This window comes from Hippopotamus amphibius, chromosome 11 (genome assembly GCF_030028045.1).
Source record: "Hippopotamus amphibius kiboko isolate mHipAmp2 chromosome 11, mHipAmp2.hap2, whole genome shotgun sequence".
Classification (NCBI taxonomy): domain Eukaryota; kingdom Metazoa; phylum Chordata; class Mammalia; order Artiodactyla; family Hippopotamidae; genus Hippopotamus; species Hippopotamus amphibius.
Genome location: NC_080196.1, coordinates 22147821 through 22159666, shown reverse-complemented (window position 1 = coordinate 22159666; position 11846 = coordinate 22147821). Strand labels below are relative to the sequence as shown.

The following is an 11846-nucleotide window of genomic DNA, read 5'->3' as shown; positions in this document are numbered from 1 at the left end:
GGGGGTGTAGCTCAGTGGTAGAGCGCGTGCTTAGCATGCACGAGGCCCCGGGTTCAATCCCCGGCACCTCCAGTTTTTTTTTTCTTAAAAAAGCTATTTTTGATTCTAAATCTTCTCTGGACGTTTGCATCCTCGTGTGCTAAGAATGTCCACCGCCTGGCCGCTTTTCTGGTTACTTTGTTCTCTTTCAGATCTTTTTAAGTCCCACAAAAAACAAGGAAAATAAATTGACTCTGTTTTTAATATGGATGCATTTTTGCTCTAGGGCCTTGGCACCACGCTGAGTGGCTGAGTCAACTGGCAAAAGACGATTAAAGAGGCTGGGGGAGCACCAAACCGCTCAGGATTACAGAAACCGAAAAATGAGCGAGGTACCAAATTAACAAGCCCAATTATAATAGTTACATTTCTCAGTATCATCTAAGAGCAAAAAACACAGACAAGAACAAATGTGAAGTCTACAGGAAATTTTCTTTAGATCGCTTCGTTTTCTGAGCTGTTTCTGGTCAAAAATTGAACAGAGGGGAGGAAAGCTTTCCTATGGGTTTCCCTACTATTCTCTTCCCATTTACAACCTCTCCTTTTCCACATCCCTCCCTCTGTTATTTTTTTTTTTTAGAACTTTTATTGAGATACAGTTAACATTACAATAAACTGCATATATTTAGAGCGTACAACTTGGTATCCCAATCTCCCAATTACAACCTCCCCTTCTTCTCCACATCCCTCCCTCCGTTTTTATACTTTATATGCACTTATTTGACTCATTGTTCTTGACTTTAATTAGAGTAACTTTTTAAATTTAATTTATTCATTGGCTGCATTGGGTCTTTGTTGCTGCATGCGGGCTTTCTCTCTCTAGTTTCTGACAGCGGGGGGCTATTCTTCATTGTGGTGCGTAGGCTCCTCATTGTGGTGGCTTCTCTTGTTGGGGAGCACAGGCTCTAGGCATATGGGCTCCAGTAGTTGTGGCACACGGGCTCAATAGCTGTGGCTCATGGGCTCTAGAGCACAGGCTCAATAGTTGTGGTATATGGGCTTAGTTGCTCTGTGGCATGTGGGATCTTCCCAGAGCAGGCTCGAACCCGTGTTCCGTATATTCCCAGGCGGATTCTCAACCACCTAGGAAGTCCCTAGAGTAACTTTTAGAGTATAATGTAAGCTTCAGATCTAGATACAAGTTCTTTATTGTGTTAAATAAGTTCTGCCCTTTTCACCTGACTGACTTGAAGTAGCATGTGATTGGCTGATTTTAAAAAATTAGAGGAATCAATCAGAAAATAAACACTTCTACCCTCATTCTTACCATTTCTGTCTCCATCCCATAGTCTGAAGGGCCTCACACTTGCATGTGTGAACATCTCAACACACACTTCCAAGAATCACACATACCCTTGGCAATGAGTCACTCCAGGGCCACCTCCAAGCCCTAGGACCATGCACACTAATGTCATGGTCTGTCCCCAGAAGGATATATTCAGAAGGAGGTCTGTGCAGGGCCTTGAAGAAGGGAGGATCAGGGCTGTTTGAGGAGAGAATTCTGGGAGCCCTAGTATCATTGGGGAGAGGCCCCAGGGCATAAGCACTTTTTGCCCAGGCTAAACCTGATAGTGAGTGTTTGCTCCAGAGTTTAAGGGAATATTTGTGTTTAACAATACCTGAGGTACTTCCCTGGCGGTCCAGTGATTAAGACTCCTGGCCTCCACTGCCAGGGGCACTGGTTCCATCCTTGATTGGGGAAATTAAGATCCCACTTGCCGCAAGGCATGGCCAAAACAAACAAACAAACACAATACCTGAAACAATCCTTTCCTAATGTAGTTCTAAGATTGACCTTCCACGCTGTCTTTTCCAAAATACTCAGTTTCCTGACTCATGTATGTGTGGGTCTGGTAGTATCTCTTGCAACTGTACCTGCTGGACTGTATACTTGACATTTGATTTTGACAATACTTGCAAAATTGGAATGTAACGTAGGAAGGAAAACATTTTCCTTGACACTTTTAGGGTCCCTGACTATTGAAACGATAGAGAAAGTTGAACATTGAAACAATAAAGACAGATTAACAGGAGAAAAGCACACGGATTTGTTTAATATAAGTTTTATTATGACATGGGAACCCTCATAAGAAAATGAAGACCCAAAGAAATAGTTAGACTTCAGTATTTTACACTAGGTTTGAGGCATAGTGGATCGTCATGCAGGAATATGATTGATAGATGGTGAAATGAAATTCGTATTTTATGGCAAGATAAGAAAATTTTAAACATGAATTTTTTCTCTGTCCTTTTGGGTGTCCTCTCTCCCCTTTAGTGTGTATCATGCATCTGCATTAACCAGACATCCTTAGGAGATAACATTCCTCCTTAAACTTGTAAGGGGTCTGGATGACCCACTGCTCACTTTATACATGTAGATCTGGATTGTATAAATGTCAGTATGTCATTTGACATATTCATCAATGACATATTGTCTCAAAAACTTATATAACTATACTTTGACCTCTGATGGGTAGAAGAGTCCTCAGAGCTGTCTGAAAGACTGTCTTCCAAGTTATAATCCTCAGGTTGGCTCAAATGATATTTTCCATTTCTTTCTTAGATCAACTATATATTAATTTTTCATCGACACTGGTTAAGGACATTGTGGTAAATGGGGGAAATTTAGCAAGGCGCATGTCTTTAGGGGTCTTCTTTCTCCTTGGCATCCCTTTGTCTTTGGAGGTAAGGATGCTTTTTTCCTGCATATGGAGAATACCTGTCACAGGTACCTTTTATAACCTGTTTCAGGAAAGAAAGGTAATGGAGGAAGGTCAGAGTGACCTTTCTGCTTCTGCTATTTTCTCAAATTCCTTCAGCTTAAAATATCCAATATGCTAAAGTGCCATATGTAGGGGTAGTACGTCCTGCACTCTGTCAGTAACAAGATAGAATCTGCCAAAGGAAGAATTAGTCTAAACTTTATAGATTTCTCTAACAATGTTATATGTTAAAGGTTTTTTGTTTTTTTTTTTACATTTGTAATGTGCTTTATTGTCAATGACTGTAAAGTTGAAACTCAAATGATTAATTCAAAATTTTTGTTTTGATTCTAATGCAATTTCAATTACCTACTACTTTACTGAACAAAGTTATACACGAGGTAAGTTTTAGCTTAAAAAAAAAAAACCACACAGATAAAGTTAACCATTTTGAGAGTAAACAAAAATCATAATGCCCGCCTCAATTTCAGAGTTTATAAATTTATGTATTAACTACTATGTAGCCAAGGAAAGTTTACTATGTAATTTAAAAGCACATACTTTTTGCACTTTCAAATCAAATTATGTTGGAAAATAGGGCAAAAAAACCTTGGCAAAATTTGTTTTTGGTAACAGAAGATAATTCAGTAATGAATCCAGATGGTACCTAAGACTGGTGTTTAAAATTTCTAACTTCTAAACACACATACTTATATATCTAAAAAATATTTTGGTAACAAATTGGATTGATAGAGTAATTGTTTTGCTGTAAATAAAAAGTACAAGTTTCCAATTATAGCTTTATAGCTAGCTAAACAGTCTTTAAAAACATGCTAGCCAGCTAACAGTTCTCTGAAACATGTATAAGTTGCACTGATAGATCCCTGCTAAAAATCAACTGCATTTAAATGGATCTTACTGAAGTAGGACATTCATGATACTAGATATCCTTTAAAAAGTGAGTACAATAGGGCTACAACAATAACATTACTATTAATAAAGGTTACAGAAGAGATTATCGCTGTACTTTCCCCCACAAACACCATCAAACTTGGTTGCAGTTACAAAAAGTACAATCCCATGTTATTTTTTCTCTCACCGAATTTCACATTTCACATTTTTATTCAGCAGAGAATAATTCTTAAAAATCTTTTCTGTAAGAATTCAAAGTATTTAAATGTGTAGCTTCACATTATACTATCATGTTTTGCCCTTCTTGTTTCCCAAATACACAAAAACAATATACATTTTTTCTCAAAAAAGAAATAAGATGTCCACATTAAAAAAATAAAGCCTACAAAAAAGTTCCAGAGCTAAAAAAGATTATTTATATGGCACGAAGTGATCTCCTACTAGTCCAAAGTCCAAAACATTAAATGAAGTCCATTTATATATATCTTCCTTGTTTTTCAATGGAATACTACATTTATTGAGCTGAAATCACATTTTTGTTTGTTCTTGAGTCAACAGTGTACCCAAATGTCTTTTTATACAGTTATTAAAAACAGGAGACCAAGTTGAATGTGCCAAAGATATATCATTCAGTTGACGTTTTTAGAGTCATTAGAAACAAACTTATAGAATGGATTTCCTTGGTTAGTTTCCATAGCTTGATAGACCAAAAACAAAAAAATGGCCACAACAACAAAGAGGAAAATTATTATCCACATGGGAATGGAGCGCCCCTTTTTTGTCTTTTCTGATTTGACATCTGCCAAGGGAACATACTTAGGAATATATTTAGATGAAAAAGATTCCTCCATCCTGAAATCACTGAGTTCTAATGGCCGGCCAGCAGCGCCTTTGATTGGTCTGCAGCAACTAGCACTAATTCCCGTTGGTGTAGCTGCTTCGAAGGGAAACATTTCCTTAAGAATATCCCTTTCTACTCTTCTTTCCTTGTTTTTTCTCCCACTTCAGCTCTGGTCAGTGGTTTCTTTGGTGTTCTTCTGGATATGTCTGAGAATTCAGTGATTGGCAGAATAGGAGCTGCATGCTTGAAATTTCCAGTCACCCTATTGACAACTAAGGTTTTGTTGCTTGAAGCCATTATAGTTTCAGCCATGGGAGTACTCTCTGAAATTATTGCACCATCTATACGAAAATGTTCTGAAGTTTCCACCCTTCTCCTCGGAGTTCTTCTCGACCCTCTTGTAGATTCCCTAGTTAATGCCTGCAGAGGTCCGCCTTTTGAAGATCCACTTGTCCATTCAGTCTCAGTTACTCCAGCTTGAGAATAGCTCTGATTATGCTCAACTCTTCTTTGCTTGAGTGTTACCGGAGTCTTTGCTCTGCCCTTTAGTGGTTCTCTCTTCTCAAGCTTGAGATCTATTTTAGTCTTCTTCATTGTCACTGTATCTGTCAGAGTCGTTACTTCCATTCTGTCTTGTATTTTCCACTGAAGAAGAAATTGTTGGCAGAGGAGTAGAAGATCTAGATTCTGTTCCTTGTTCCCTCAGTTTCAACAGCTTTTTCTCATATAGCTTCCTGGTTGTTCCCACAATAGGACCAGGGTTTACTCCATATTTCACAAGCTGATCCAGAAGATCTTCATTAGAGAGTTCGGTTACATCTAGATCATCTTTATCTTCCAGTCTGGGTTTATCAGTTTTCTTTGTGGCTTTCCTGCCGACGGCGGCGCGGCTGCGGCCCACGGCGGCGGCCCCGGAACCGAGGACCGGGGTGGGCTCGCGCTCCTCGTCGCTGGAGAAGTCCGGGGGCCCCTTGCTGTTGGCGCCGGCGGCGAGCGGCGGCCGGTTGCGCGCCGTGAGGTGCTGCAGGTGGAGTTGCACGTACACGTCTTTGCGCTGCTCCCCAGCCGGGAGCGTCACGTTGTTGGCGACCAACTCACTCTTCAACTTCTCTTTCGTCAGGACCGAGGGGTCTTCCAGGAACTGCGGCATCTCGGCGGCGGCGAATCCCCTGCCCCGCAGCCCTCACACCCGCCGCTCACGCCGGCGCGCTTGCTCCTCGCCCGTGGCGCGGGGGGGGCCGCGCTGCCGCCCCCAAGCCTCACAGCTCCCGGCCGGGACTGGTGCCGCGGAGCACTGCCTATGTTAAAGGTTTATGGGGATTTTGTGGCATAGATCATATTATCTCAGTGAACCTGAAAACTGAGTTCACCTCTTGGTGAGTGTTGAGCTGAAAGATACAACCAAGCCAAAGAGTGGGAGAAGGAAGGATTTATTACTTACAGCAAGGAGAACACTGGGATATTTCTCAGAGCTGTGTGTCCCTGAACAGCAGAATTGGGGAAGTTTTAAGCTAAGGGTGCATGCATATTCATGCAGGGGCTTGAGCAGAAGAGAACTGGCATAGAATTGGGGCAAAGGTTAAGAGAGTCCAGGCTGTAGTTGACTGAAGTCATGAGGGTCAGCAAAGGTGAACATCATCATTCCTTAGTTTCCAGTTAGTCTTATGGTTGAGCGTTTGAGAAGGTTTGGACCGTGCACAAAAGCGCAAGAATGTGCTTCAGGCCAATCTTTACCTTTGAAACAGAACTGGGAGTCTTTATAACTGTTATATTGTCTCTGATATGGTTAAGTTATTTCCCTGGTCTGGTAATAGCTGTTTGTTCTTATATGTTTTGTTCCCTTAAAATCGTTAACTACTGAGACTTCTTCTGCAAGGGCAAGCATTGTGGCCAGGATCAGATCACAAAATGGCTTAGGCTTAAAATGGCTTCTCTTATGTCAAGAAAGCTGTGCCTGGTTCTCTTTCTCCATGGACCCCCTACCGAATCTGCCTACGTTAGGGCTGTTAAATTAATTGAACAAGGAGGCCAGTAGACTGAGGTGGCTCTAAATGCCCACATAAGCAAACTAAAACTAAGGCGGTAAATGCTTCAAGGTTACAAAACAGAAACAATAAGGACCAATCACAAACAGCCAACTAGGCTTTGAGTTATAGCCAATCAAATAATTTTCTTTCTTTGCTTCTGCACCTTCTTTATATAAGCTCTTGTCAGAACAGCTCTCCTAACCATTTCTGGCTTGGTCTGCCTGATTTGAATTGATTTTTGCTCAAGTAAACTGAAAGTTTTTAATATGCTTCAGTTTATCTTTTAATACGACTAAAGGTAGAATTGTAGGCTACAGAAAGCTCTTTTGAAGACTTGAAAATGTTGTTTTAAAGAAGACATGAATTTGTACTACTTTCTCAAAGTTTTGAGAATAAGGACAATGAAATGTATGTCTTAACGGGAGAACCTTAAGAATCTCACCTCTGAAGTGTATTTCTCTGTCAATTAAGAGTGCTGAAGGTATTTCCCAAGTAGAGAAATAAACTCTGTAAACTTTAAATGATACTATATTTTGGTAACAGAGCTGTTGCCCTAGTTCCACTTCAAGTGCTCAGTAGCCACCTGTGGCTAATAGCTACCATTTGGACAGTGCAGATATCCAATATTTCCATTGTTGTAAAAAATTCTATTGGGCAACACCAAGTTAAAGTGTTAGTCTTTTGGAAGAGAAAGCTTCACTCCAACCAAAAATTACACAATTTTACTTTTGAAGATATTATTGAAACACATTTAATTTTTAAAACATTTGGACAATTGAATCAAATCTATTTGTAAATATCCAAAAGGTCTTTGAGATAAAGGATTGAAGTCTTGCCATAACTTTAGTTTTTCTTTTCTTTTTTTGGGAGGGGAGGTATGATAAATACAGATAGAAAAGATTCAGCTACCCAGAGAGCTTCTTGGGTAAAGTTTTCCTGACAATGAATTTGGAAAGTTCAGAGGAATTAGTCTTCGCCATTATAGGTGCTTTCATGTAATTTAAGCATCAAAGTTCTGGAAAATGAATTAGGTGCCACCAGATGGTCATCTTGGGAACACCAAAGTCCTTTGCTACGTATGAGAGTTTTGAGATGGCCAATATCTTTCTGTAATGGTAGACTGTTGTTCTGGATTCTTAAAATCATATTGAGAAACTGTTTCTTACAATATCAATAGTAGTTGTCTAGGGCATTTTTCTTTAGCTTCAAAGTTCTGCCTCTAGAATAGGATTCAATATTCATAATTAAGCTATTTTTCAGATGCTATTTTTCCTCTAATAAATCATTAACATTTTCTTTTTTGTTTGTTTGTTTGTGTTGTTTTTTTCGCTGTGCCAGACGTCTTACAGATTTCAGTCCCCCAACCAGGGATTGAACCAGGGCCACAGCAGTGAAAGCCCAGAATCCTACTAGGTGACCAGGGAACTCCCAACATTTTCTAATTTTTTTTTTGAATTATTATTTTTTTATTTTTTTGGGTGTACACCAAGTTCAATCATCTGTTTTTATACACATATCCCCGTGTTCCCTCCCTTTCTTGACTCCCCCCTCCTCGAGTCCCCCCCACCCTCCCCGCCCCAGTCCTCTAAGGCATCTTCCATCCTCGAGTTGGACTCCCATTTTCTGATTTTTAATTGAGACTCCCAAACAGATAAAAATCTCCATGTTTCTATATTATAGCTTCCAAAATCACAAAACCCCCGAAGTTATGTGTACTTTCAGTATAGAGGTTAACTCTTAAATCTTTAGCAAAGATGCTCATATTAGAACAACTAGTCAAGTCATCGAGTAGATATTGGCAAAGGAGTAGCTTCCTTTACAGAGTGTTAAGAAGTTGCAGTGTCTCCAGCACAAAGTATACCCTGAATTTTTAAAGATATGAACCATTGACAAATCAGAGTTGTCTGGGGGAGTATCAGTCAGCACAGGGAAGTCAGGATATACTCCACCTTTCTCTATCTGACAAAGGGATCAAAGGAGGCTTGTTAATACAGTCATATCAAAAGATAATTCTGGTCACCTCAGTCTTCTTCACCAGCTTTTAAATACACTTATATCTGACCTCACCAGACCTCTTGCCTCTGAAAAGCTTGGCAGTCAGCACAGTCAACAGCCTCCTCTAGCCTGCATCTTAATAGGATTCTGTTTTAGAATTTCCACTTTTGTATATTCTTGCTCATGGGATGGATGTCTTTTCATAGCCTACAAAAACTGATGAATCAGAGGGAGCTTTTTTCTCTGCTTCAGAATTTCCCTTGTCCTTTCCCCTGGATGGTGTACAGGGTGGTTTTCCCGAAAGCTTAGGGAAAACCACCCTGTACACCATCCATGCCATGAAAGAGAAGTAGGTGCTGTCTACAGCACAGAGGGACCACTGCTGAGACTAACAAATGTGCTAACATGAGACAAAGAACTATCAGTTCTAAGTGAATATGACTGCTTGGTCTCTAGGACAATGAAGTGAGAGGGACCTAGTGTATTAAAGCAGTTCCCCACTTACTTTAAATCATGCTTCAGAGAAAAAAACCTAAAGAAGACCAGTTGGGATTTAATCAGAATCTCCTTTCAGTCCTTTAACCAGAAAATAAAAAGGCAACAGAAATCTTGCCACCAATGAATATTTTTTCTCTCATTTTTTGGTTGAAAATCGCTGCCTCGTACCAAGTACAGCACATGTAATCCATGATTTTTCTCTCTTCAACTAAATTTTTTTACCTTCTACTCTCATTCTTGATTTTCAGTACAGGCCCAGAGACATGGAGGCTCAGACTCAGAGCAATAGACCCTTGTATTTCTGGCTCCCCTATTATCTGCATCTCTCATCTGTTCCATATCATTATTTTGTTTCTGATAACTTGAGTCCCCTGAAGCCAACAGACTCAATGTAAAGTGGAATGAAAGGGGCTTATTTTTGAATACATGAGGATTCTGTTATAGCTGCTGCAGCTGATTAAGATAGAGATATTTTGATTTCCTTCTCATTTCCCTTTGTGTATATTCTATAGGTATTTTCTCTGTGGTTACCATTGCACTTACATATAACATCTTCAAGTTATAACAATCTCTGTCCTCCCCTACTTTGTTTTTGATGACACCAATTATCTTTTTATATGGTGTAGCCATTAACTTAGAGTTATAATTAATTTTAATGCTTTTGTTTTTTAAATTCTATGCCAGATTTAAAAGTGACTTGTACACCTGCGTTATAATTTTACAGGATTCTATATTTATCTATGTTTACCTTTACCAGGGAGTTGTATATTTTCTTTCGGCTTTGTGTTCTGTTTATCATCTTTTTGCTTCAATTTGAAGGATTTCCTTCAGCATTTCAGCTAGGGGCAGAGACAGTGGCATACTTCTTTCTGAGTGACACTCCTGTTATAGTAGCTTTTGGTGCTGGGCAAGAAGCAATAGCCTCAGGTCTTCTTGGCATCTCTCTCCTGGCCTAGAACCTCTGCCTCATGCTGGGCATAAAGGGGCCCCAGTATTTTCAGGACCACAGTAAAATAGAACCTCTTTTCCATGAGTGGGGAATGGGTGAAAGACCGGAGCCCTTACTTCTTGGCTGCGCTTGTCCAGAACATAGCCTCTGCAAGAAGGAGCTGAGGGCAGGATTAGAAATGGAGGGAAGATACTATAGCCCTCCAAGTGGAAACTGGGTGGGGGTTTGGGGAGTGGGGGGTAGGGGGGTTGGAGCCCTGTTTTCTTGTCTGTATGATTTGGAGTACAGTTTCCATCATGCTGGCCTGGGGAGAGAGTTGGTTGAGATTCAAATGCCACAGATTCTCATTGTTATTACTGAATTTTAGTATATTTTCCTGATTTAACATTTCTTGATATGATGCATGCCCTTAGAAGCATTTCCAGAGAATTTATAAAATTTCCACAGTTTCTCCGGTGAGCACATCCGTGAAGTTCTTCATGCTGCCATGTTTCTGAGTTTTTAATTAGCCAGATTTATCTTACATCTGTATCTCCTTTCAAATAATGAAAAAAATTAGTTTTTAATGACAGCAACATAATTACTTATTTGATTAACCACACAAGCACAAAGAGATCGTAATTACAGTACCAACATCACAATTAACAAATGATTACTTAAAATAGTATAGGATTTTTTTTCAGTTCTTTTTGTCCTTAAGTTATTACCTTTCTCTCCATATAAGTAAGGGTTTTTTTTTTTGTTTTTTTTTGTTTGTTTGTTTTTTTTAATTTTTTTTTATTATTATTTTATTTTATTTTTTTGGGGGTACACCAGGTTCAATCAACTGTTTTTATACACATATCCCCATACTCCCTCCCTTCCTTGACGCCCCCCCCCCCCTCGAGTCCCCCCCACCCTCCCTGCCCCAGTCCTCTAAGGCATCTTCCATCCTGTTTTTTGTTTTTTGAAAAACAAATTTTGGTTTATCCTTCTTATTTTTCCCCCCCATTTTCTCATTCATTTATTCATTCATTCAACAAGTTTAATTTGAGTGCTTACTATGTGCTAGGCACTGCTGTAGCCCTGGAAATACAGTGTCAAGCAAGACAGAGTCCTTGTGCCCTGAGATCATGTATTTTTATGGACTGATAATGTCTTCCTTTACTTCCCATCATATGGTATCAAATGTCCCGTTTATGTGGGGGGGGGGGGGCAGGGGGGGGATGGCAACTGAAATGTGGGAGGAATTTTGAAATGTGGCCAAAGAGGAGCAACTTCTCTTGTCCCAGATTTCCTGAGAATGTCCATTTTGGAGCAACAGAGGAGATAATTCCTGTCTTGTTCTGGCTTGTGCTGGGGTTGGGGGTTGAGTCAGAGCTACAATATGAAATCAATAAACTCACCTAAGAATCCACCAGCTGAGCCAGTTCTTTAAGTTTCTCCAGGGTCCCAAAGGGCTCCAGCTACCAAAAATGATTCCTGGCATTAGTACTGGCAAATGTGTTAAGAAGTTCACCAGTGGGGTGATTTTCTAAACCAAAATCACGTCACGAGGCCTGAGAAGTCCCTATTCCTATGGTGTCCACCAAAACTGAAAAGTTTTGAAATTAGAACTCTCCCCAAATACAGATTTGGAGCCTATGACATTATATCATACTAGCTAGGCCCATTGCCCTGAAATCCTTTTGCTGCTAGAAATTAATAAATCTAGCAGCTCATTGCAACACTATTCACAATAGTCAAGGTGTGGAAACAACCTAAATGTCCATTGACGATGAATGGATAAAGAAAATGGGGTAAAGGCATACATGGAATATTATGTATTAGAATCCTTAGAAAAGAAGGAAATTCTGCAATATGTGAAAACAAGCATGAACCTTGAAGATATGCTAAATGAAATA

General features: G+C 39.8%; 1 protein-coding gene and 1 non-coding gene across 2 annotated transcripts; one reads left to right on the top strand and one right to left on the bottom strand.

The window, feature by feature from the left end:
- Positions 1–72, top strand: TRNAA-AGC (transfer RNA alanine (anticodon AGC)). Its single transcript has one exon. It is a non-coding gene; the product is annotated as a tRNA-Ala (tRNA).
- Positions 73–4193: 4121 nt separating this feature from the next.
- LOC130831663 (lamina-associated polypeptide 2, isoforms beta/gamma-like) lies at positions 4194–5644 on the bottom strand. Its single transcript, XM_057699990.1, is given in 3 exon segments — positions 4194–4641; positions 4644–5077; positions 5079–5644. Coding segments are annotated over 3 exon segments (1359 nt in total). The 3' UTR covers positions 4194–4282.
- Between the last annotated feature and the right edge of the window lie 6202 nt (positions 5645–11846).